The 26,893-nt window shown below is 40.8% G+C and overlaps 2 protein-coding genes across 7 annotated transcripts; one reads left to right on the forward strand and one right to left on the reverse strand.

Annotated features, from left to right (window-relative positions):
• Positions 1–528: 528 nt before the first annotated feature.
• On the reverse strand, positions 529–18,951 carry tasor2 (transcription activation suppressor family member 2). 5 transcript variants are annotated; one of them, XM_086209388.1, is made up of 23 exons: positions 18,287–18,951; positions 17,867–18,015; positions 17,625–17,720; positions 17,465–17,537; positions 15,262–15,353; positions 14,525–14,662; positions 14,288–14,421; positions 14,161–14,177; positions 13,789–13,888; positions 13,602–13,696; positions 13,369–13,475; positions 12,966–13,038; positions 12,761–12,826; positions 10,099–12,231; positions 8,632–8,736; positions 8,124–8,427; positions 7,561–8,032; positions 3,683–7,117; positions 3,191–3,310; positions 2,945–3,098; positions 2,744–2,849; positions 2,320–2,501; positions 529–987 (listed from the first exon to the last, which is right to left on the reverse strand). In XM_086209388.1, exons 1-23 carry the CDS (start codon positions 18,318–18,320, stop codon positions 884–886), a joined length of 8,289 nt encoding a protein of 2,762 aa, XP_086065514.1. In that variant the 5' UTR covers positions 18,321–18,951; the 3' UTR covers positions 529–883. The 5 variants fall into 5 exon arrangements, with proteins under 5 accessions (XP_086065514.1, XP_086065513.1, XP_086065515.1 ...); XM_086209387.1 differs by having other exon boundaries at positions 8,632–8,853; XM_086209389.1 differs by lacking the exon at positions 8,632–8,736.
• asb13b (ankyrin repeat and SOCS box containing 13b) lies at positions 17,232–26,619 on the forward strand. 2 transcript variants are annotated; one of them, XM_086209390.1, is made up of 7 exons: positions 17,232–17,290; positions 21,351–21,699; positions 22,296–22,495; positions 22,573–22,723; positions 23,899–24,033; positions 25,106–25,297; positions 25,402–26,619. In XM_086209390.1, exons 2-7 carry the CDS (start codon positions 21,657–21,659, stop codon positions 25,539–25,541), a joined length of 861 nt encoding a protein of 286 aa, XP_086065516.1. In that variant the 5' UTR covers positions 17,232–17,290; positions 21,351–21,656; the 3' UTR covers positions 25,542–26,619. The 2 variants fall into 2 exon arrangements, with proteins under 2 accessions (XP_086065516.1, XP_086065517.1); XM_086209391.1 differs by lacking the exon at positions 17,232–17,290 and having other exon boundaries at positions 21,121–21,699.
• The last annotated feature ends 274 nt before the right edge of the window (positions 26,620–26,893 follow it).

Raw genomic sequence — 26,893 nt, forward strand, 5'->3', positions numbered from 1 at the left:
CCAGCAGTTTCAGAATACAGTTTTCCACCTTGTTTCAAATATTCCTTTAGTCATCCATTTAGAATATTAAATTTCACACTGAAACCTTAAGATTTCGCAGTATTTTAATCACTCTTCACTGATTTAAAAAGGCTGAATTAGAAACAAGGTAAGATTCTCGACCAGAACAAGAATCTCACTTCCAGAGAGAATTTCATACAAGTTTTGAGGTAATATCTTTCCCATTCCCATCTATCGTTTTAAACCAGTAGATCTGTTCAACTGCAGCTCTGTCATCGGCTCAAGTTTTAATTCATAACCTAACCTTTACGAATACCTGTGTATAAATTGTGCCGTCAGTCTCTCCAAACTATTTTTTCAGTCTTTTCTAATCTACTGAAGACTGCATTGCAAACACTTTCAGTTACATAATGACAGCTTATTTCCTCATTTTACGTGATTATTTTGCTGTCTTGATGCTCCGTCAGTGAGAACGCGCACTTAAAAGGTGCCGATTCTTCATTCAACAACAACAACAAAACATTAATCTAAGGAACATCTTTATTCTGATTCAAGTCACTTTACAGAGTGAATGTCAAAAATTTAACGTATAGCCATAACTTTAAATTATTGAGCTCTAACACATTAACTCTCATTATAAAAACCTCTTGTAATAAAATACAGAACAGTATTTACAGTTCAAATGCCTGCACTTAAGCATTATAGTCACAATATTCATTAACTGAACAATAACTTAGTTCACAAATGAACTACATGAACTGAAAAACATGTCAAAACATGAATGCTGCATATAAAATATGAATAAGAAGCCACCATTATTGATGAATCCCCAAGTTTTGATCTGGTGCTTGCTTGAATCAGTGAGTTCGTCCATCCAACTCTTTCAGGTCAGGCAGTAAAATGTTTCTTGAGGAAAATTTGTCAGGAAAGAATTGAGTGTCATCGTTAAAATTCCACTCCTCCCAAAGTCACCATCTGTTCTTCTGTCTGCAAGAAAAAGAAATACAACGTCACTTTTACATTCATACCTTCATCGAACTCAGACTATGAGTTTTAGTGCTGAAGCACTATCACTCTTAATGGCATTGTTATGTATTGCAGGGTAATTTCATTCTTAATTTCTATAGAATAACACACATCATGGGGTTTTAGAAATTCCCAAGTACAGCTCAAGCCATCGTGATGTCAGAGGTGGGAGTCACACGCGTGCAAAACCTACTCAAGTTTCAAGTCTTATCCTTCAAGTCTCAAACAAGTACCGGGGAGCTGTGGTGACATTCAAGCAAGTCGATTCCCTGCATTAAGTCAAGTCAGCCCCGTCACCAGATTTTCTGATTATCAATCTCCATTTTCACATTTACATCCGTTTAAAAAAAACAAAACAGTGCTCATTAAATGTTGAGCAGCCAGTTTAAAGGCCAAGAACACATTGACTGTACAGCACCCCCATTACGAGGGGGGATCAAAAAGTTTTGCAACCAATCGATCTCAGCTGAAAACCACAGGAGTCTCGGCGCCGTTACTCCGATGGAAGTGAATACCACTCATCAGCTGCCCGCATGACCAACATCACCAGCGACAGACTGCTTTCTTGTCAGTTACGTTCATCTGAAGACCACACAGATTTGCCATCTGCGAGCGGACAATCGGGCTGAAGCTGCGCCAACTCGATCTGGATCCCGAGTGCTCCTGCATCATGACAATGCGTCTGCTCACACGGCGGCCTGCGCTGTGACTTTCTTGAACGACCAACGCGTTCAATTGCTTGAACACCCACCCTACTCACCAGACCCTGCCCCTTTTGGTTGTTCCCAAAACTGAAAAAGGGGCTAGCCGGAAGTCCTTTTTCCCGGATCCAAGACCTTGCACGGTCTGTGCATTCAGAACTTCGAAGTATTCCTCCTTCTGAGTACCGCGAATACTTCCAGAGCTGGCTGCATCGGATGCAACGGTGCATAGAAGTTCAGGGGGCTTACTTGAAGGAATGTTTTGTTTAACACAATTCTTGTTTAGAAATATAGAACTTGGTTGCAAAACTTTTTGATCCCCCCTCGTATTGTCTGCACCACTTCACGCCACTTGCTCATTTCAAGCACTGCAGCCCCCCCCCCCCATAAAAAACAACAACAAAACAGAAAATAACAGAAATCAAATCATATGTAGCCTCTCAACATCTGGACAGATGCTGATATGTTAAAAAAAGTCCTTTCCTGAGTCCCTTCAGTCACGACTACCAAGTCCAAAGTGAAGCAAAGTTTTATAAACACAACGGGAGTCTGAAGGACTCTTGGTTCATGTTTTAGGGGATATTTATCTCACCAGTCACAAAAACAGGATAACGGGCTGATATGTTCTGGATCTGCAAGCGGACCAGACATGTGACATAATCAGGGTGATCTCTGGACATCAGGTCACATTCGTGGTAAGGCAAGACCTCCAACAGTCCAGCGTCTTGGCATTGGTTTATGAAGTGCTTGTTCTCTTTCGCCACGGCACTCGACCTGAATTTGGGAGAAACCCATTTGGGATTTTTTTGACACCTTAACATTTTTGTATCATGTACATCACCGCTCACTAGAATCAGAATTATAAGAATGAAGTAGAACTGCTACATTATTGAGAGTCAACAACAACTGAAAAATGATCAGCTTCATAAAAGCCTGCTGTTGTGTTGGGTTATGTTACTTTGTACACCAGCACCTGTTGTTTTCTTTAGTCGACAAGTCACAAAATCAACCCCTACCTTGCATTTTCTTTCATTCGACGACTGTCTCTGTAATGCAACATCCATTTCCACCTCCCTGTTTTGTTTAGCTGCTGCAAAATTTCTGATATTTTTTTCATGTGGCCTAAACATTCACATAAAAGAAAGATCATGAGTCAAAGTGGGCATTTCTATTTAAGTAAGTAAGTAAGTTTGGTGCTCGGTAACAGGTGCACATACAGAGGCTGAGGGATTCCAGCGCCGCCTCGTCCAGCATGATGAAACCACCCCTCAAGAAGAGTTCCTGATAGGTGAGATTCACAACATCCTCTGGTTCATCGATGCCGGCAAACTGTACGCCTGGCGACCGCTTCAGCTCGAGAAGATGAGGAACCTGAGTTTAAAGAGGAAAAACATGATTCCATTTTAATTATTAGCAGAAGTAATGTTATGTTTTATTTTTTTTTACTTCAGCTGATTTGTTACCTCACAAACGTGCTCTGCGATGTCTTCATTCCTGAGGATGACGAGGAGAGATGAAGAACCACCCTCACTGAAGAACTGCGATGGCTGAACAGGGATATGTCCCTCTGCTTCCAACAGTGCCTTTTAAAATTTGACAGAAATGAACCCTTCACATCAAATATGAGACATTGGACTTGAAGAGAGCTGTAAAGTGTTTATAATCAGGACATTAATCACATAGAACTGCTCGATTATTTCCTCATTTCCCAACACTGATCACTTTCCCAGTCTGAATTACTGGTTGATCGCATGTGCCATCAATCTTATGTTGTGGAATCTCAAATTTTGGACTGATTCTGCAGTGCTACAACATCATGCTGTGTCAGGTCTGTGACAGAAATGGTCTATTTAGACATAATTCAAAGAGAGACGATACGGAGCATACAGGTGGACAACACAGACACAGACTGTACAGCTGAAGTGAGCTGAGAAGTCTGCATATTGAAAACTTACCTTGGTTCCCTCAAAGAAGGCATCATCTGATGTTTGTAATATGAAGAATCTGCTTTTCGTCTTCCAAGATTCCTTCACAACTGAATTCAGATGACGCTGACAGCTCTCCTGCCGCCTGTTCTTCATTTGACCGCAGAAGTCCAAATCGTCACTTGAATCAGCCCTTGAGTAGACCTTGTCCTTTTGTCGTGATGACAACCTTTTGTCAGCACAAATGTCATTCATCATTGCAGTGTACAGCGAGGCACATTCGGAAGCAATACTGGAAACCCCGGCAGGTTCCACTGAGGAGCTGGATCTTTGAGGCAACTTTTGAGAATCCAACATTCTTTGTTTCTCTGTCGTGTCTGCCAGGTCATTTCTGTCAGACATGTCCACCTTTAACTGCTGTCCAACAAGTGTTGGTAAGTCCAAGTGATCCATCGAATCCTCTTGCTCCTCTAGACTTGAAAAGTGCACAGTCACAGGATTGATGCAAGGCAGCTTTAATTTGTCATGTGCATCCTCTTTACTGATAGGTCTCTTCTTACTCTTTTTCAAAAACTGCTTCATTTTTTCTGAGAAGATGAGACATTCCTGTTCCATTGATGCCTGAGTAAGGTCTTCTTGTAGGCACCTTTTAGAGAGTTGCTCCAGAAAAGAAGGAGATCTTTTCTTTCTGGTATTGAAGACTGTACAAATGAGTGAGCTGTGAGGATCCAGACTGTCATCAGTTATGCTGTTATCTTGACTATCCACAGGGGAAGTCAGTGTGTCTGAGCAGCCTGCCTGGTCCATCTCCATGTTTGGTTCCTCAAATGTGCTACATGCCAGTAATTTTTGGTTTCCATCAGCAAGCTCAGAGGAATTTCTTGAACATTCAGAACATGACACGGATGGAGAAGAAAAAGAATTTCCCCTTCCTTCACCCTGACATGAAGGATCTTTATCTGACTTCAAATTACTGCATTTAACTTTTGATAACCTACTTCTCCTTGAAGAAAGCTTCACGGCCTCTTGAGGACCACGCTTTAGCCTTTCAGAATTTCCTTTGACATTTTCTGCCTCTCTCTTTGACAGCAATGATGTGGATGTTGTGTGCGTGTTTTTACTTTTTGACAAGCTTGATATCACAGAGTCTTCCTTGTGTCCTTCTCCCAAGATGCAATTTGTTTGATTTTCCTCACTCTGGGATGGTTTTACAGCCATGACAGGACGCTGACTGTAAGAATTGAGTTCTTCACTTGATCGTTGCGGTTTACCAGCTTGCAAACACTCCACAGAGGGCAAGGGTTCATGCGGACAACAATCTTGCTCAACTGGCATTTCCTTCAACTTATAAGTTCTTTCAGGATAGTGTTGCTGAACTGACAAATCTTTTTTCTTTAGATCCAACTTAACACAGAGTTCTTCCTCTGATTTACTTTTGAAATATAACTGATCTGGTGATTCAGTAGGCGGGTCATGTGAGGTAGAAAATGCCACCACTGCTGGCACTTCATTGTTTATTTTCTTGTCCTTCGAGTCAGCCATCATGTGACTTGTGGCTAAGTAAGTGGGGATGTACTTGCTTCTGGGGTGAAAAGTCTGATCAAGGGAGTCGTTTATGTCGGCAGTCTGGATCTGTCTTAACTCATCAGAAGCGCCTGCTTTGGAGAGAAACTCGTCTAAACACTGTAGGACTCTCTGAGTTCTTTGTTCAAGGTCAGCAGCAGGTTCATGGTGATGGCTGGGCTCTTTCCTGACTGTACCAGACCTTTGCTCAGGAAGTATTTCATCCATGAGTGGTGTTGAGCTTCTGTCAAGATACTTCTGAGTAATGTTGCTGCAGGTTTCATGGCCTGTAAAAGCCAAAGCATTGCTACTTCCAGAGCCCAAGGGTATGCACTCATCCAGTTTCTCATCCATGGTTGGGGAGAGCAACATGTTGCCAGACTCACTTCCAAAAATGACAGACTGGCTGGGAGATATTTTGCATGGGGACAATTCTAGCTCTTTATTGTACAAATGGGATGGACTGCCTGCCTCTATGGGTAGAACAGCTTTAGGGTAGGCCATTTTCCTGCCTAACGGGGTTTCAGACAGGCTGACAGTTTCTTCAACCTTGCCTTGTGAGTGTGAAAAATGTGGTTGTATAGTATAATCCCTGGAGATGTCGATGCCAATAAATGGAATTAAAACCCCACTATGAGTTTTTTCCAATCCTGGATTAGTTATGTGTGTATTGAAATCCGGGTTTTCAGTCAGTGCTTCTTCAGATTCCATGTCTTGTGTAATCTCACGCTGAAGAAAATGAGATTGGTAAAGTAATGGTTCTTTTTGAGCTCTGGAATCAACCTTTTCCTCTCTCTCAATTGATTTGGTATCGTTGCGGCTGAAGTTTGCCATCATTTTGCTTTGGCGTCCCTTTTCAACAGGGTCCTTTGTCTGAAGAGAGGAGGCCTCTGCAGAGGACCCTTCTAATGAATGGGTGCTCTCATCGGACACGAGTAATGTTGCCTTCATGCAACCTACTTTTTCCACCCAACCCATGTCCTTTTCTGAGGGGGCTTTAGCTGCAGGTTCATGACAAGACACTGCTGGAGAGTGAGGAGCTTTTTCAGAGGTTACGAGTTCATCCGCCAATGCAATTCTGGGGCAGGCATTGTTTACTCTGTCTGGCTGAGGTGGTAGATGTTCCAATGGTGCTTCGGGATTACACTCTGCAGAGCAGTCCTCCATTATCAAATCAGAGTTGGCACAGATTGCAGGTAATAGCTGATCACTCATATCAGTGCCATCTTCAACAGCTGAAATTAAACTTGCTGTCTTGCCAGATCCATTTTCTTCTGCAAAGTGATTTTTATCTTTGCATTCTAAAGAACACTCCTCTTTTTCTGTAATATTTTCAGCCTGGGCTGGTGAGATAACTTTAGAGTCTTCCTTAGCCAACGATACAAAATTTGCCAAAAGATTCTGATTGAAGACTATCCCTGACTCATTGCTTGTTGGATCATCAATCACTTTTGGAGACGGTTCCATATTGCCTTTGTGAGATGTGCCCTCATTCACTGCCCACTTTTCTCCATGTTTGAATTCTCCACCTGTTTCTTTGTGGACGTCCTTGTCAGTCTTAGATTTAGATGAATCTTGTCCATGTTTTGGTAGCAAACTCATCTGTGTAGCTTCTGAATGTTCACAGCAATCTCTTCTCTGTGTCTTCTCACTGTTGGATCCACGTAACGCATGCTCACTTTCTGAAGCTGTCCAATGATTTTTTGAGTCAAGTGATACATTCTCAACCTCCTCTCGTACAGGACTTTGTATTCCATCACCTTTAGAAGATGGTGCATCAGTGTGCTTGAGGCCGCCAATATTTTGCAAAGTAGTACAAGAAGTTGTCTTTTTTTCATTGATGCTTCTGACATCATTCACTTCACTGCAAATATCTGGGATGAGCACTATCTTTTTGCAATTCTGTAAAACAAAAGAAAAAAAATGGCATATGAGAATTACACATTACTAAAACACTGGGAACTTAAGTTCTTCGCAAGTTTGTTTCTCACCAAATACAATTCACTTTTACAATCAACACAACAGGAATTCACACATGGATATTGTAATCCCTTTAAATGTCCTGTACTGTGGTATTACACTAGTTCACATCAAGCTAAAGACTAGAAATATATGTCAACATTAATTACTATCAGGCCAGATGGTTCCTGTTCATTCATCAAAACTGGAAACACTGTTGTAGGAAAAGCAACAGAAAATATGAACTCATTAACTGCACTGATATGAACAAACCCAATTAACATTCCTCTTTTCGACTCATCCAATGCGTGTCATCCTTTTGCAAACACTAAGATTTCAAATCATAATGTTTGGAATTTACTATAACGGTAACATTAGAACCCAACCTGAGATGTGCTTGCCTCAATGGACCCTTCTGGTGACTCGAGTGATTTCAATATTTCATTAGCTTTTCTCTGTTCACCGCACACAGAAGCCTCCTTTCTGCTGAGTGGTGGACCTGGTGTGACAACCTCTGCTTTGGATTTTCTCACTGACAAGTCCAGAATGTCAGTTTCTTGACCCAAGGAGGAGATGTCTTTTTTGGTGAGGTCCAAAGCATTTGAAACTGAACCGTCTGAGGTATCAGTTGCAATTGGTGAAGAAGCTAATGAATTGTTCTTGAACTTGGACTGTGCTGAGGCTGGGGGTGTTCCCTCTGACATTTCCAGGGAATCTGCATCTTCTGTACATGGATATGTGAAGTTCGAGTCATTGTGAAAGGCCCTGGGTGTTGACCGGCTATAGAACAGACCAATCCACATGTGGACAATGAGTCGCACCTCTTCATTGGTGTCTTGAAGGGAGAGATTCCACGGACTATCAAAGATATGAAATGTACAAAAATTAGTACTTCAGAGAATTCTTTGATAAAAGTTAACCACATATTGCTTACTTTTCATGTACATACCCATGCAAGGCTCGAACAATAGCCTTGTCCTTTGCGTCAGTTGAAAACTTGCTGTCAAGACTGAAGTCATAGTCTTCTGTCCATTGCCGTGTGACTTTGACAGATTCCCCTTTGAGAAAAAAACTACGGGAGTGTCTGAACTTTCTCCTGAACACGACACTCTTCTTCACGTATTCTGGAGTCCGACGGTTGTGTTCCTTTCTGTCCTCCTGACCAGGGTGTGGTGTTTGATTTCCACTGAATATCTGGTGGCAGTGCAGCAGTCTAGAAGAACCACTTAAAGGGGCTACCTGCAAGGCTGTACCTGGTAAACCCAACAGTACAGCAGAGGATGGGGGCAATGAGTAAGCATGATCTTTAGACACCAAATCAAGCAATTCACTGCCTCCTATAAGATGGCTTGGTCTTGGGGACTCAAGAGGCTGAATGGGTGTAACAACAGCCTGGCTAAGCAGAGTATGAAGAACTGACTCTTGTTCAGTACTTGGAACATCTTTAGCAAGCTCACACTTCTTGAAACTTGACTGTTTTCTCTCAAGTTCTGGGTCTGGTTGTGGTGGAACCTGGCCATGACTGGCACTCAAAGCCAAGTCAGCAAGTAAGGTCAAAGCATCTGTAGATGGGCAAGCAGAGTGTGTTTTAGCCTTCCAGACAGAATAAGTAGAATTACACTCTTTGTACATGTGTTTTTCACTGGCAACATAAGCTGGGGTTTGAAAATGCAACCACCCTGCGAAGACAAAACAGAAGAAAAAAAACAGATTCCATGAAAATAAAAGCATCTGAAATACACCACTGTGTTATGGACTTGTCACCAACATATAAACTCAGGCCCCATTTTGACCATGGGATCGTTCCCCAAGAAAGAGGAACCTCTAGAGGATCCACTTCAGATTCCAGCCAAGGAACCAGGGTCTCTATGCAGCACCAGAGACATTAGTTTAACCCCCAAAAAGTCCCATTGCAGGAGGTAGTACTCTCTTAAGTTAAAAAAAAATTATGGGGTTGATATTTTCCCACTGAAAATTTCTGATTTGCTCTGTAATCGGCCAGCCGGCATTTTTTTCTTCTTATTGTAAACACAATGTTTAGGAAAAGGCCATAAACCAACTGTACTCATTGTTGCTACAATAAGGATACATCACGGGGCCTTGCAAGCTTTTATGCTGATGACAACATCCTGCAGGATTTAGAAAGAAGGACCCATCATGAAAAATTGCAGAGCTTTTTTGCACATCAGCAGACTTATTTGCCAGTTGTTTACATGTCTTTATACAGCAGTCAAAACAAAAACAATGGGCCAAGGGACCTTTATACTTTGAGGGCAAATCGTTTCTGGGACATTCGGTCAAAAGGGGGCTCATGCCATTTTAAAAAGTTATTGGTTTAGGCAACCAACAACATTATAAGGCATAAAATATAATAAGGCAGCATTATGCAGAATTTTTTTTTTAATTCCAGCATGACTTTGACACCATCTTGGCTTAAATGGCTGACAAGTAAAAAAGGTGCCTCCTAAATGTCCCTATCAGAACTGCACAATGTTACTTGAGTGGGCACAAACCTCCCACTGGATTGAAGTGTCACTGTAGGGCACTAGAGCTTTATCTAGAATTCTCACCTCAGATATTATAGCAGGCGGCAGAAGAGCAAAGAGGAAGTTTATGGGTGAAGGAAAGTGCTAAAGATGAAAATGTACCGTGACATTCTCCCAGTCACTCATTTTAAGTTCATCATCTATCTCATAACATCTACCGGCAGAGGAGGCTGCTGCTCAGCAGATCTACATCATGCTGCTTTAGCACTAAGTGTGCACAAGCAAGCCAAGAGGTATAAAGAATAGCCCAGCAACAGCAGATCCAGTTAAGTTGTAAAAGCCAAGAGGCTAGAAAAGGGTCCATCAATTTCACTGACATGCAAATTATACCCACAAACAAAGCATTCAATGATTTCAGGTGTTTCAAACATTACTTACAATTCTTTCTCACGTGTTCCGTAGAAATGCCTTGGTGCTTTTTGAGGGTTTTAATCCTTCCGGACTTTGGAGAAACCAACAAAGGCAGCTCCATATTTTGATGTCGCTCATCTATGCTCAGTTCTAGGGTCTCTGATGAGTCAGTTCTGAGTCGAGTATCCTGACCTTCATTCTTCTGTACCTGATCTGTTGTTTCTTTAGGAGTCAGGCCTAGGGCACGAACAAAACCAGGATCTACTGACGGCACCCCTGAAGCTTTGCTGAAATCCAAACTGGTGTCTTGGATGCTCCTAATTCCGTCATTACTATTCAACATGTCAGAGTTCAAGTAATCTTTGTTCTTCTTGATAGAAGGCTTGAGGCATTGACTGGAATCTGTACCTGTTTCATCTAAAAAAAGGCAATCTCTTTTTCTCTTTCCCCTTGAAAAAAGAATGGACTTCAGTTTACTCAAGAGAATGTCTTCCTTTGATGTACACTCTCCTTGGGAGTTAATATGGGTTGGTTTTGCTTGAACTGCATTCAAGGCACTTGCATCGGTACCATTATTCTCAGAAGATTCCTCATAACTTGAATTCAATGATTCAATTCCATCATCTGACCATCTCAGAGTGGTGTGGTCAGGATTAACATCACTAAAATGATGGTCCCCTTCATCCTTGGATTTGAAGTCCTCAGTCTTATCCACAGCTGTCTCTTCATTTGTGTTTGACTCTAGTTCCATTTCAGCTGTGTCATGGGCGATCACAGGGACATCAATTGACATGTTCCTAGAGAATGGTTCAGCCCTTGTAGACTGACCTTTTTCTGTCAAAGACTTAATCCTACGTGCCATATCTACAGATCCATAAGGAACAAAGATTCTTCCACATGTGCTAACAACTGGCTTTAAGTCCCAGCGCTCAGTTTTCTTTCTCAGATGACAAGTGTCAAGTTCCATTAAAATGGAGCTTTGCAATGTCTGCTTGTCCAAGTCGGGGATTGTGTTCTCTGCTACTGCTAAATCAACTTCTGTATTTTTTGAAGACATTTTTCTAAATTTGCACCTTTGCTTTGGTTGTGTCCTCCAGTCAATATCGGAAGACATATTCACGTGTGATTGGTCAGATGATTCAGTCACCTGGATGTCCTGACACTTAAATGTGTTATCCTCCACTGGAATATTTTTTTGTACAGTCAAAGTCTTACATGGTGTAGATTCCTTCTTTGGACCTTTATAACGTCCTCTGCGTCGTTTCCTCCGCTTTTTGTTTGTGGCATTGATGACCTTTGGACAATCTGGAACCTTGATGGTTTTGACATTCTCATCAGTCAAACAGTTCACTCCTGCCACTGGGGAGTTGACCGTTGCAGAGGAGGAAAGCTGTAAATCATTGTGCTTTATTGTTGACACAGTACTGATTGCACAAACTCTCTTATCTGAGACAGTTTGCTCTGAGGTGATGCTGACTATCAGCTCTGCTGGAAGGTCTTCCGATGTAGGGGGATCTCTGACACCCATGTCATCTACTTCAATAGGGTCAGATTTATCAGTGTCTCTAACCTGCTGATCATTCGGTGCAACATTTTTAGGGGCAACTGTTGACTCAACTTCTGCTTCAGCATTCACTAAACAGCTGTCTGTAGACAGCTCAATGTCTACAGGAGGTTTCTGGCTCACCGGCTGGTCTTCTAATCCCTTGCTAAAAGGACTAGCTTGTACTTCCTCGGGAGATGATGGACAGATGTTGACACCATTATCAAGGACTTCTCGTTGTTCTTCTTTTCCAGCTGCCAGAATCTCTGAGGCCTTCGACACTGATAGCTGAAAGGACAATGGATTGCCCAAATATAACTTGAAGTTCTTCAATACCCTCTTCGTCCAATCTGAAGATGAATAAATGTGTTTGTGGGCATCAGGCACATCATATTGCTCTGGAGAGGTGGCCAGTTCCAAAGAGGGACTTGATGCTGGCCCAGGATTGATCAATGCTGCATAACTCTTCATATGGTGTGCCAACACATCACAAAGTTCTTCAGTTGGGCCAAAGTTTGTTTTCTCAACTTTGGTTTCAGCATAGCTTAGCACTGGCACAATATGAAGAATTTCAGATGATGTGCCAGCACAAGTCTGTCTCTGTCCAGATTTGACATCTGTGATGAATCAAAACAGGATGTTTGATTAATATTTGCTTCTGTAGTCTTGAATGTTAAAAAAACCTAAATGGGTAAGGTATAGGGTTGGGTACAGAGAAAATAATTCTGAGCACTGATTCATGTGAACACAACTGATGCCAAATCTAGTACCTGACAACAGAAGTTTGAAACTTACAATGCAGGCTAGCAGATCAAGGCTACATATAACTGGGGAAACACCTGATAAAACAGTGCGAGTTCCATATTTAATAGCCTTAAAGCCAAGTCAACCTAACTCTATTCTAAGTTTGAACTTATCATTTTTTAACTGATATGACAGTTTTGTTATTATGGAGAAAATGAAGAACCAAAAAGGTGGTTTGCTAACACTGGCAACAAATTCTAGGAACTGGTAACTTTACAGATATTGTTTCCATTGTGAACGGTACCTACAACTCTGTTTCCCTGTTAAGATCAAATCTATCTTCGTTTAAATAAAAAACATATCATATGACAACATCCACTCTCAAATGCATACAGCACTTACCTCTCTCGATAACTCGTGAGTTTGGAAACACGAACATGCCTTGCAGGATGTCAGCGGACTCCGTAGCTACAAACAAAAAAACAAAAAAAAACCCACACATAAAATATGTTGTGGTGGATGAGACAGTAAATTATCAACAAGGGCACAGTTCTGTAGTTTGTCATAAGATTGAAAATAGAACATTGTGATAATTGTCATATCATACCATCATATGTGAGGAAATGAGAGGGGTGCAAGAGGATAAGAAAGCCTCCATCATTCAGCAGAATAATAGGAGCCTAAAAAAAAAAAAAAGCATGTTTTTCAGGCATCATCTTTGGATTTTACAATGCCAGTAAATCTTTAATTGCTGGCCAGTATTGCTAGATATAAAAGAAAAGGACAAGAGTCATGGTGTAAAGGAAAATTCCAGTCCTGAAATTGACAATAACTCAAAATCAAGATAAATGTGTTTTCATTTTTTTTTTATGAATTTGTAATCATAAAAGTATTGTTGGAAAACGTTGTTCCTGACATTCTAATAGTTTTACGCAACAGCCCTAATTTTGACATTTTTTGAACAGAATGGCAAACCTCTGCATTGTCTGAAAGGTTAAAAATAAACTCACAAAATCCTTCTCCTTTATCTCCTGCAGAAGCACAGGTAGGGAGCTCGTCTCACCCTCCACAGAAGAAACAAACTTGCACAGGATATAGAACAAACCATCCACAGAGACTAAAAGACAGCAAAAAACAAATAAATAAATAAAAAAAAGAAGCTAATTATTCATGATTTGATTGTGGAAATACTTCCCAAAAAAAAAACCCTGACAAGTACATTGTTTTTTTCTTAATAGCACACCTTCACCGGAGAAGCAGGATTCAAAGACGGCCTTTGGCAGCAGCTGTTTTAGATCTGACATGGAAATCACTTGGTCAACTTTCACCACTGGTGGCCTTAAATGAAAATCAAAGCACAGAAAACAGGTTGTCTGACTGATGCAAATCAGATACGAACATTGTTAACTTCTACAGCACTTTTAACTTACAATTTTGCAGGGGTCAAGGCGCCCACTGCTGATTTCAGCACGACATCATAGATTTGGGTGCCGATTTCTAGTTGACCCCTCCATGGTAAATAATCATAACCTGGAAACATCAAACATAACAAATATACATCAATAAAAAAAGGTTGCCAAAAGTCAATTTTCAGTCAATTTTTAAGTCTCCAACTAAATTGCTGCCATCCATTTTGACTTTACTTTGTGTGTGTGATTCATTCAGGAGTACATTGCTACGCTATCTCTTAATGATTACATATCATTTCACCAATGGCATCAAGAAGCACTTTCCTTGATAAAATTAAGAGATATTATGGCAATGAAACAGAACTAATTTTTGACAGGAATATGTAAACTTACTCCATTTTTTCTCCACGCTGAAAAGGGAAATTGAAGAAATAAAATTAATATACATATATATATATATATTAATATCACAACTTGTATGAAGTAGTAACTGTCACTCCATGAGAGCATGTTCCATTACCGTTGCTCCTGCCGTGCTAAAAGCGTTGCTTTGCTGTCTTTATATGAAAACGACACGATAGCAAAAGGACAGGCAAAGCTGGGAGACGGGGCTGTTTCACCGCTTCCATCATCGAGCAGCTCGTAAATGTAAAACTGCAAAACAGAATTGGGAAACATTTGAGCTGCTACTTGAAGCATTGAGAAGCTCAATGATAATGTGTTCATAAGGATACAGCGACCTGAAACCACATCATACCTGGGTCCTCTCAAATGCACGAAAGGAGCTATTTTTGGATGAAACTGAGAGCAACTGGTCAGACATATGGCAGTCAAACCCCTCAGTCGGTGCAGAGAGATTGGGAGTAAAGTTCTCTGAAACCGTTTGAACTCTCCCCTGTGGATGAAAACAGTAAAAAATCACTTGTCGCAAAGAAAATGGAAGATGTGTTTATTTGTATATCAAATTTAAACAAGGTAAGCACAGTGCGTTACATAAAATTTAAGTCTCCCAAAACAAGGTAAATTAAATCAAACAGATTTAGATATGATAAAGATTTAAAGAGAGGACAAGAATAAGATTAAATTGAAAGAGACTGATGAATCAGGACAGTGACAGTAAAAGATATTTATCAAATGTATGACGTTTGATTTAACAAAAGAAGAAAAAGTATTACAGCAGATGTTTTATTACTGGGATGAGGAGAGGATCAACCCGCCCCCCCCCCCAAAAAATAAAAATTAAAAAAAATTGCGGCGCAAATTTACTACAATCTGCTTGTCCAGGTTTGTTTTGACTCCCTGGACAGAAAACAGAACTGTCCCAGCTGACTTGAGAGGCCTGGATGATCATCCTCTAACAGGGTTCTATGAACTAACATTTTAAGGGGAATCTTAACAGACAGGAATTTGGGTCTTTGAATCCCCCCCAAGATGTACATGTTTATAATTTGTATGTCCCCTAGGCAATAATATCACACTTCCCTTGTTCATTACCTGTGTTAGCCTGATGATGGCGATGTATCCTGATTTCTCATGAGGCCAGCGATGCAGGTCCACACAGTCAGAGTACATCGATAAGTAAACACCTGCAGAAACACAGAACACCTTCAATTCGTATATATTAATTTGATATGAAATACTGAGAGAATATTTTCCAAGTATTTTATTAGACACTAAAACTCATAACTCTGATATAACCTTGCAGCAGACACCAAACCCTGAAAGATCAAAGTATCAGTACTGCCAAGGACAAACAACACGTGTACTCATCCCTGCAGCAAACATTAACTAGACACATGCTGCAGTTAAGGTTTTATAGGACCTCAAACCTTATACATCCCTGCACTTCTGGGCTTATTTAACGAGCACTAAACTGTTTTTAATTTATTCCCCTTAAGAATGACAAATGGCCACAAATATCTATACCAATAATGACAATCTTCTTTTCATCTGAAGTCACATGGATCATGGCTTATATGATAAATGTTATAATCCAAGATCAGACTTGTCACATTATGTTGTCTGAATGACACACTGAGGTGTCGTCAGTCTGCTTATGATCAGGAGTGAAACCGTCCATGGAAAGAGGAAGGTTCTCCACGCCAGCCCGCCACTTCCTCTGTAGATTTTCATGAGTCTTTTAAGTTGGCAGGGAACTCATTTTCTGTGTGTAAAGTTAGAGAGCTAAAGAGCAGTCGGCCTATCACAGACACATTGGATCGGCGTACATGTTACCTGAAATCAATAAGCTGTTTTTAAGGCACATAACGTGCAGTAAAAAAAAATGCTGACTGCGATTCAAAAATGATGCAACTCTGCGTGTCGAGCAGAGAGCGATCTCGCCGCTCTAGAATTGGTATCCAGCTCGAAACTCCCATAATGGTGGCGTCCTAATTTATGATATTGGTACTAGCATCAGAATATAACAGTGACAGATTAATCACATTTACTGTTTACTGCTACTCCACTTACACTTAAGTACTTAAGTCTAGTTTCAGTTCTACTTTCCTCAAGTGAAACAAAAATACTACTCTCAATACCAGACAGCACCTGTAGTTGCCAGTACATCTTGGACTCTGAATGGTTTCTTTTACTTCTACTAATGGGAGGTCATGAATAATATCTTCTTCTTCTTTTTTTTTTTAAACACACGTTTTGCAGAACATCTGGGATCACCTCACTGATATAAGAGAGCATACAGTTAGTAATGAAATACCCTTAAGTCTATCGATGGAATGATTTTGTTGAAATGAATCCCAGATATCGGGTTTGGCCATGACAAGCATTTTAAATATTTCAGTTCACACAAGTTGTAATATTTGTGTGAATGAATGAATCTAGACTAGACCTACTCAAGGCGCGTTAATGCCCTCCGCCTGTTACTCGCAGCTCCTCATTTTCATGCCAATTCAACGCAGGGGGTCGAGGATCAAGGGGGCAACAGATTAAAAAAAAAGTTTCAATTTCTATTACTAAATCAAAATCAATCACTTATTTTGCCGACCCTTCTTCAAATATGAATGAGGACCTTTTTTTTTTTTTTTTTGCAGTTGTTGATACATTGTGGGAAGATCAAGTGCCTGAAGGTAAATTCTCCCCCATAACATGTTTTACAATTTCAGACAAAGAGGAACAACACACCGCTGAAAACTGGCTCGGCGAGTTTTGAATTTTCTTTACATTCAGTAAAACATGTTGTGCTGCTGTCAACGAGGGGAAAGCCTTTGCCAGAATATACGTAAAGAACATAACATTGTCAGATGTTTCTTTGATTTGAAGCAGGAACGATAAGGTTGCCCAGGTTTCTTGCGCATGGATGTATGAGAGAATTCGTCAAAACAGAAAAACGGATAGAGCTCTTCATTTGATTAGCCTGTACTGCTGTGCATAAACGTACGGTTTCTGTTTCACTCAAAAAACTTCTCCACTTTCACTTCAGTTGTGTTTAATCCTCACTTTGCTTTCATTTTCAGAACAAGAGGAGCTCCTGCAACAAGACACTGATTATTCCATGGCCATGAAGGTAACACTAATAATCAAAGATGATGCCTTATATTATAGTCTTTAAATGCATGCATTTAACATGATAGTATCTATACGGATTTATGACCGTGTGTTGGTTGTGTTGCTCTTTTAAACTGAAGGGATGACACCACTTGATGCAACTGGGCCAGTGAGACTGCTCATGCTAATTTACCCTTTGCAGGATCTCCCAGTGTTGAACATGTGCTGTTTCCATTGAGAACGCCAGTTTCTCCCAGTTCCTTAGCCTTTGACAGAGAAGAAGGTGAACAAGAGGAGTGAGATTAAATGAAACGTGTGTTTCCACAAGGTGTGGCAGTGCCTCCAGTTTGTACCTTGTTCACATCCTCAAAGAGCAAGAATCCGTAGATTTCTTTCAGATCCTCCTCTGAATATCCCATTCCTCTCTTCTTTGCTCTGAGGGCATTGTACTATTATGCGAGAAAAAAGCAGAAAACTGTTTGCACAGAGGTGAAATGTCATTACCCAACAATACCATTGGGTTTTGACTAAATAGGATCATTCTATGAGGCTTCATGTTGTGTGATATGGCATCGTGGAAGGCTTGTGGACTAACCTTTTCTTCTAAATTGGGATTCTGTATCAAAACTGCAGACTTGTAAGTGAAGCACTGCTTTGACTCGTCGTACAAGTGCGCACTAAGAAGAGGAACCAAAATGTTGTTTCGAAAGTCGTCAGAACTTTCTGGAACAGGTATTAAAGCACCTAAAAAGAAAAGAAAGGAAAAAGACAACGTGCATGAACACAAAATGCAACCGACGTGGCACACTTAACGTCAGTTGATTGGAAAAGTTGCCACAGTTAGCGATTTCACAAGCCAAGAACTGCGTGTCCCGACGAGGACGACACACGATCCATGCGTCACTTTTCCTCCGGTTATCCAGCAAAAAGAGATATATTTAAGGAATCAAGAGTAATCCATGATCCTCGTCAGATTAAAAGTGAAACTTAACAGCAACACGAAAGCTCCCGTCACCTTTTCGCGAGGCACCATCCGTCCCACTTTCCATCGCTGAGCTATTACGAAATCTTTACCCGTCCTTGAAGACAGTCGTCTCGGGTTGTACACATTACAAAAAAGCCACAAAGTCTCATGTGTTGTGTTTCCGACGAACAGCTCCAGATAACTTGAGTTTTCACCGTGGTTTGGAAACACATATTCATGCTAACTACAACCAGGAAGTTACACAAAAAAAAAAATACCCCGACGGTCCAAACACGTATGAGTGGGGAAAATGTATCGATATTACTCCATATAAAACGTAATGACTGGTTAATCCGTATAAATGTGGAAAGTCTTCGCTGTTCGATTACTTTTCACACATGGCGTCCAGCGAGCGTGTGTGGCCAGTATCGAAAAAGAAACAGAAACCTAAAGCTACAGCATCCATCTTGGAAGTCTGTCGACAGTTCACTGTGGCGTTCGGAGAGTTGTCAGAAGCTAGCTCGCCTCAGTGGTCTGCTCGCCCCCAATTAGCTTGATGCCTCGTTCCTGGTGAAATAAGTACATTTTTTAAAACTATACAAGAATGAATAATGCATTAAGACACTGGTACGCCGCTGAGGTAAAGGATAGTGGGCTGCATTCACCCGGCAGGCAAAGTTTTGACAAGTTTAACACATCCTTAACTTCAGTTGCGTGACGCCATTAAAACCAGAGTAAGCGAGCAAACTCTTCTCAGTGGAGGCTGAAGTGTTTTAAAAGTTTGCTGCAAAATGTGATCGCAAAGAATCATTTGTGTGTTTGACTGAATATGGATTTATAACCACTGTCATTGGACCAAAATCAGTTATGACTTGACAAGAGAAGAAATGACTTTATTATTATTATTATTATTATTATTATTATTATTATTATTATTATTATTATTATTATTATTATTATTATTATTAAAAGGCAAAATTACGTGTGAATGTCAACATTTTGTCAGCCAAAGTAGATTAACCTTGCTCCAGGGCTGGTGACGCCACAAAGAATAGATCCATTCCAAAGAGAACATTAAAAACATGTGAAAATATCTATAAACTGCTGGCAACTACTTTATTAGCTTATGGCTGGTGGCTGATTGGAGAGAAAAAATACTCCTAAATTGTCATGAGGTTGTCAAATGTTCCTCAGTTCTTTAAAGTTTTAAAATGTGACATGTTGTCAAACATCTGTGACATTAACTCACCCCGGTTGGCGGCGTAATCTTGTGCCATATTTTTTTTTAGATTTTTATGTTAAACTTGCTATTAGACAGATAAGCCATTTTCTTATGTTCATAACTTGGTATGATAATATTCTGACAATTTCAGTAAGATATGCATTGCGTGACGTTGGTGCTGTTACTTTGCCCTGCTGACGTTGGTCACTAGAAAAAGACAGCACTTCAATTTGAGTTGTATTAATTGCAGTATTACTTGACTGGATGATTTGTGGGTGGGCAGAGTTGAGATTTGATGTAATTTTACCATTCTACTCATATATTTATCTATATATATATACACACACACACACACATTGTAATTTTGGTTGCCCTGGACAAGTTTGACAGGAGGGTCCAAAAGGGGGCGGGGCTTATGATTGGTCAATAACACTTTACTGAGAAAATATGGCCATGGGGTAGCAGCAACCTATTTAGGCCCGGTCATCTGCAAAGATGAAAAAAGAAAAAAAAAAAGGTCGATCTCGACTGACTTATGCAGACATTTCTCTTCAAGTGGATGGTAAAACTTGTAAGGATATTGACCGCATGCTCTTTAACTTCCTTTGGAAGAACGGAACACATCACATTAGGAAGGGTGTAGTGATGAATGATGATGAACAGGGTGGACTAAATGTCTTAGGTTTCACTACTCTAAACAATACATTCAAAAGCAACTGGGCTAAACATTTTCTTAAAAAATCCTATTTCAATCTGGAATTTATTCCTCTTCATATCTTTTCTAGATTTGGTGGCTTCAACTTTATTTTAGGTTGCGACTATAATATAGATCAACTTCCAGTAAAGCTTTCACTATTTCACAAACAAGTTCTGTTGGCATGGTCACTAATATATAAACACAATTTGACACCCCATAAATACCTTATTTGGAATAATCAACACATATTATGAAAAAATAAATCATCGTCTTTTTAAAAATGGATTGAGAGACAGGTTGTGTCAGTGAATCAGTTGTTTAATGGTAACGGACAGCTTATGTCATATATACTGTAGAATTTTTAAACACAGAAATTCCCAGTTACACCCAAAGAGTATGCTATACGTTTTGACGCAATACCTACGGGTATCATCATGCTGTTCAAAGGTATGCAACCAAGTTCCCAACCTGTTCCTCCTCCAGTCTTGTAGATACAGAAATAGGGAGATTGTGTCTGACGAACTGCAAAAACAATGATAGGAATTGGAAAAGAGTATGGACAATTCCCAACAAATTTCTTGTAACGAACAAGATAAAAGAAGTCTCATTCAAAATAATTAATGAATATTATCCTGCAAACCATTAAATGACAAAGTTTAAAAGGGACATTGACGTGAAATGTTCTTTCTGTGGAAGCCACCTGGAGACTATTCAGCACCTCTTCTGGATCTGCTCACACTCCACAACGTTTTGGAGGAACTTGAGCAGATTTATTGTCAGAAAGCTCTACAAAGACTTCACTTTAAAATGGGAAAATATTCTGTTTTGTTTTTTCAGAAGACAAAGAAATGAAGATGTAGATTTTATTATGAATTTGTTAATTATATTAGCAAAAAAATATCTCCACAAATACAAGTACAACAACCAAAAACCTGCTTTCAAGCATTTTTATAAAAATACCCTCTCATATAAAAATGAGTGGCTCACATCAAAAAGGAAGCAAAAACAATAACTATCTGTACTACCTATAAATTGTTTGATTGTATATAATGCATGAATTTTTACCCCCTTGCAGGCATTTTCGTACTTCTTGTTTGTATACAAACTATTATTTATACTCAAGTTGTTTGTTTGATAAAGTTCTAATTATAAAAAAGGGTAGCAGCTGTTTCCTCTGTTTTCCTTTCTTCCACCAGGAGGCGATAATGGCTGTAACGCTGCTTCCTACCAACTATAACCGAAGAAGAAGTGGGAGACGCTCACTTTTTTTTCTAGCACGATGACACCAGTGTATTTGTATGCTAGCCGGGCCGACTACATATCCCAGAATCCCAAGCAACCGTTTATTGGGACTGAAGCTCAGCTCCTTCAGTGACCACTTTCCACCCGGGTACCCTCCCTGCAATGTTGCCCCATCATTGGATACTTTTTTTTGCGGAGAAATGAATGATAAACTTGGCCGATTCTAACGTGGTCAACGGGGCAGGCAACGGTAACATGAAATGGAGATCACACGGACCAGACCGTCCTTGTATGGGGACATCGGTAAGGAGCTTACGGTAGCTTACCCAAAACAACACTGTAGTCGTTAGCTCAACGACGGACCGCACACTGGACACTCTGACCAGCTTTGGTTTAATTCTGACTTTTTTGTTGTTGTTGTTGTTCTTTTCTTCACATAGAGACCCTGTTGGGCCAGCGTTATCTCTCATGCTTTCCTTTGGTTATTTTTGAAAGCAGGTCAAGGAGATTTAAGCTCGTTAACGGAAATTAATTGGCCTCGAGCTACTTTGGATGATATCTCATGTTAATGTACTGTGAGGTCCACAGGCGTACCCTTAGTTTATTGGATAACTATATCATATATTACCCAAGTGCTACTCTAATGGTTCATGTTCTTTTAACACAAATGTAAAACACGAACTTATAAAACTATGTATGTGTGTAACAGCTCCTGTGTAGGTTGTTTGATTTATGTAATGAAATACAGTGCAACATGATATTCATGAATTTTCCTAAATCATGACCTTCGACATGTCTTATGCAGAATTGCAAGAATCCCTGTCTTTATATCCTGTTATGGCACTTGTAATTACAAAGTCAGCAGTGATCAGAGAGCTAACTGGTTTCTGGGTTTACAGCTCATGGTCTTGGATTCTGGACAGACCGCTCAGCTGTGCATGAGGCGGCTGCCCAAGGGAGGGCCCTGCAGCTGCAGCAGCTGATCGAAGGTGGGGCAGCAGTTAACATTGTGGCTGTTGACTCCATCACTCCCCTGCACGAGGCGTGCATCCAGGGACAGACTCAGTGTGTCAGACTGCTGCTGGATGCTGGCGCTCAGGTGAGACGGTGGAATTAAACCAAGTTGATGGCTTCCTCCCTCAGTTTGTGACTTCATCGTGGCTGTGTGCCCCCCAGGTGGATGCTCGTAACATAGATGGTAGTACTCCATTGTGTGACGCCTGTGCAGCCGGGAGCCTGGAGTGCGTGAAGCTGCTGCTGGAGTATGGAGCAACCGTTAATCCTCCGCTGTTTACCTTCTCACCGCTCCACGAGGCTTGTATGGGAGGTGTGTCATGTTGTGTACATCGCATAGGGGTGTATTGTTAGCCGTGAACAGTATATGTACATCAAGATGTTTTGGTTCGACCCTGAATTCCACACAGTGTGATGTCATACTCCATATCACTGTGGTAATAACTAACCAGAGTCAACAAGGCAGGTCCTTGGTTCTTCACTAAAAGCACTATTGACCCACACAGTTAAGAGGCTGGGAGTTTTCACATTTATCACTTGAAAATGTGGAAAGAAGACCTCAAATTTCTTGTTGAGGTGGAGATTGTGAAAGAGCAAAAAAAAAGAACCAGTAATTTATTTCTATAAAAGCTCCCAGCCATGGCAATTAAACAGTAATTCAATATTACAATCACCAGTAAGACCATGGTGTTTTAGCTATTCCCGTGATGGCGGTTAAACTAAGTGAAGAGATTACTTTTTTTATTAGAAAACTGGATAGTGAAGACAAAACTTGAAAGTGTTTCTTTAACAAAAATATACTCAAACATATCACACGTTTAACAAACACTTTTCCATCCCACGGGGAATAGGAGCAGGCGATGTAAGGTGTATTGCAGTGATACTGTAATATTTCACATTATTTTCTCTCTTTATGCATTATTGATACACTTGCACCAAATCATGCTATTTTTATTGGCAAATTTTATGTTTTAAAGAGATTCACCACTTTGTTTTAATTAATTGCTGCGGCCTACCTCTGTGGATTGTCCATCCATCCATCCATCCATTTTCTACTGCTTATCCTGTTAAGGGTCATGGAGGGTGGAGCCTATCCCAGCAGCCTTTGTGCGAGTGGCGGGGTTCACCCTGGACGGGTCACCAGTCCATCACAGGGCCAACACATAGAGACAGACAACCATTCACACTCACAGTCACACCTACAGTCAATTTAGAGTATCAATCAGCCTCGTCCCCTCTTGATGTCTTTGGACTGTTGGAGGAAGCTGGAGTACCAGAGAGAACCCACACAGGAACAGGGAGAACATGCAGACTCCAGACAGAAAGATCCTGCTCGAACCCATGACCTGCTTGCTGCAAGGCGGCAGTGCTGACCACTGCACCACCGTGCCACCTCTGAAGGATTTTCCTTGGTTGTACATTAAGAAATAAACATTTTCTACAGACTATTTTATTTTGTTTACTTTAGTTCCTTGTGTATCATTATAGGTAATTCCAACTGCGTTCAGCTCATGATTGATCAAGGAGCCTTCATGGAGGCTCATGACTGCCACTACGGCACGCCGCTCCACGTCGCCTGTGCCAGGCAACATTATGACTGCGCCAAAGTTCTCCTCAATGCAGGTGAGTTACACTGTGTCATTGGTCATTACTTGATTTGTAAAATATGCCATCTTAGTTCTATCTGTGCCAATAGATTTATCTACAGAATTGAAACTATTGGAAATACTACTGTTCCTTTGATTAATAGTCATTTGGATTGAAACTGGGTGGCATGGTGGTACAGTGGTTAGCAATGTCGCCTTACAGCAAGAAGGATCCAGGTTTGAGCCCCGGCTCGGGCACGGGATCTTTCTGTGTGGAGTCTGCATGTTCTACCTGACCCTTAACAGGATAAGCAGTAGAAAATGGATGGGATTGAAAACAAAATTATTTTTGATTTATTAATTTATTGCTCATTTACATGTAACTGCATGTAACCTAAGAAAATACAGCATTTAAGCTGCTTTACTATATTGTAGTAACCATTTTATTGTAACACCACAGAGAACGTTCTTCTCTCAAGTAACCATAGAGACTTTGGCTTTTCTCCCTGTTTTCATGTAAAAGATGAAACTGTCTTTTCTGTGCTTTGAAGGCCAAAGTAACAAGGACAGAAAAGCTTCTTTTACACAGTTTGAACAAGTCATATTGCTGCACCGATGTGGCAGGCTGTCTGTTGTGTGTGTGCGCAGAGAGGAGGTGAGGGTACAGAATGTTTCATAGAAGAGCCAGCAGTCAAGGTAGGTAGGAATCAACGCCGGTAAAGCAATAAAAAAGGGACAGCCATGAACAAAGCAGCTCACTCTAAAGATGTAGAACTTGTTAGTTAGTTCATAATTCAAGGTTCAATTAGCACCGCAGTATTTCAGTTCCACAAGAAAGCAAAAGTTGTGTGTCCCCGCCATGTGTGCAGCACTCCCCTTGTAGTGCACATACATCCACACACAGATGGCTTGTGAGCTCCACCATCATTGAGAACAGGGGGAGATCGTCTTCGCCAGCGCTGCGTCTTATGACTGACAACATCCAATAAATCATTTTCATATCATATGAATTCATATTTTACTAAAACTATTATTGTAACTACTTTATAACAAAAACCTCCCTCCAACAGAGCTACGTCTCTTACTCATGCTGTTTGGTTCCCCCTCAGGGGCAAATGTGAACGCTGCCAAGCTTCATGAGACGGCTCTTCATCATGCAGCCAAAACCAGGAACGTTGACTTGATTGAGCTGCTTGTGGAGTTTGGGGGGAACGTGTACGCCAGAGATAACCTGAACAAGAAACCTATTCAGTACAGTAGCCCAGGATCGCCATCCTATCTCTGCTTTCAGTTCTATGAGAGTAAGTGTGTTTCTATAAAACATGGATGATTTTATCACCATCAGTACTCATAGATCATGTTGAACACAGAGAAAAGGTCATCTCTGATCTTTCTTCCTCCTTAGATACGCCCCTCAGTCTACAGCAACTCAGCAGAGTGGCGCTGAGAAGGACTCTGGGTGTAAGAGCACTTTCCAACTTGGGTTTGCCAACCCGGATCATCAGTTTTCTGTCTTACATGCCTCCTGCTGTTATTGAAATTTAATTCCCTATGACAATATTGAGATGCAAGTCAAATTACTGTAGTTATGTCCAGTAAAGTTTGATGGCGTTTTGGTTCACATCTCACATTACAGGGCATTGCAGACCAGGGAGCCATGAAAAACCCTGATAATGGTTATCCACGCAAATTTAAATGTGCTTAAGATGTGTTTTTGAACATACGTGGGCATCAGACAAGAAGACTGCACTGCCACTGAGATCCTGCAACAACACAAATCTTGCAAGTTTTGATTTAACCACGGGGGGGGGGGGGGCTGTGGGTCCTGTCTCTCTGATCTTACAAGTGCTTACAAGTGTGAGGAAGAGGAAGGAGATCAGAGCAGGAGGCAAACCAACAAAGCTGTGGAGAAGAACTGGACTGAGTTAGTTGTGTCAAGTTTGCTAAACTATTGGTCTGCTGCGTGTGGCAGCTCTGACCTCCCTGCAACAAGACGCAAGCAGAACGCACGTCAGACTTATCCGTAGGTGTTCAGCCGTACGGCTTTGCTGGGAAAATCTTCAGAGTAAATGTAGCTGCTAGACACAGCGACTTTGACACAAGCTATTGACAAGTGGAGACGACAGAGATAAACCCATCATCACACATGGATCAACCCTGTGCTGTATTTATTACCATCCACTCTTCAGGTGTGTACCTACAGTCAGAATGTTGCAGGCGAAGACAAACAGGAAGGGATGGTGTTCAAAACACAATGGAGTTGGCGGGGTTGGTAATGAATAGTCACACCATACAGCAGCTATAAAACAAAACTGGATAGGGAGGTGAGCAGAGACCAACCCCCCCCCCCCCCCCCCGAACACCAGCCGCTGACCTGAGAGTACTGAAGTCCTGGCAGACGTAGAATGCGCACCACAATTCAAAGAAAGTACATTTATGACCTCACTCAACTCAAGCTTTTGAGCACTTTACCAGTATTAAATGTGTGTTTAATCAAATGGAACAAAGTAATTTGATAACTTTTATCATTGTATGTATTTGTATATATGCTGTGACTATTTATTTTTCATGTAAATATGTAAATGGATGGTTCTACCTCTAATAAAATTTGTGTAAATATCAAGTCCACGACTGATCTGTTTTCTTCCAGGTGGACGGATCTGATTTGTTTCAGTTGACACCAGAGGGACTCAAAGGATTTAATTCCTTTCACCACTTGTTACTGGGGAAAATGGATTAATTAAATTATTTTCCTGATGATGACTGAGGTTCCTCCCATTCCGGGAATATTTCGCCGAACGTCATTTCCTTGTTATTTTTGGTTTCTTAACTTAACTGGTAGAATATAAATCTAAGTCTGAAAGTAAATTTTAAAAAACAACAACAACACAGTTTTA

This window comes from Aulostomus chinensis, chromosome 7, assembly GCF_037954235.1.
Source record: "Aulostomus chinensis isolate RoL2024-O1b breed Wild chromosome 7, RoL_Achi_v1.0, whole genome shotgun sequence".
Classification (NCBI taxonomy): domain Eukaryota; kingdom Metazoa; phylum Chordata; class Actinopteri; order Syngnathiformes; family Aulostomidae; genus Aulostomus; species Aulostomus chinensis.

Coding starts and splice junctions, on each gene's coding strand:
- tasor2 (XM_086209385.1), bottom strand. CDS start 18,320: ATGGAAAGTGGGACGGATGGTGCCTCGCGAAAAG. Junction 2,850..2,944: donor GCTGGAATCCCTCAGCCTCT/GTATGTGCACCT, acceptor GTGAATGTTTAG/GCCACATGAAAAAAATATCA. Junction 988..2,319: donor TTATCCTGTTTTTGTGACTG/GTGAGATAAATA, acceptor TTTTTCTTGCAG/ACAGAAGAACAGATGGTGAC.
- asb13b (XM_086209390.1), top strand. CDS start 21,657: ATGGAGATCACACGGACCAGACCGTCCTTGTATGGGGACATCG. Junction 22,496..22,572: donor TGCTGGATGCTGGCGCTCAG/GTGAGACGGTGG, acceptor TGTGCCCCCCAG/GTGGATGCTCGTAACATAGA. Junction 22,724..23,898: donor CCACGAGGCTTGTATGGGAG/GTGTGTCATGTT, acceptor GTATCATTATAG/GTAATTCCAACTGCGTTCAG.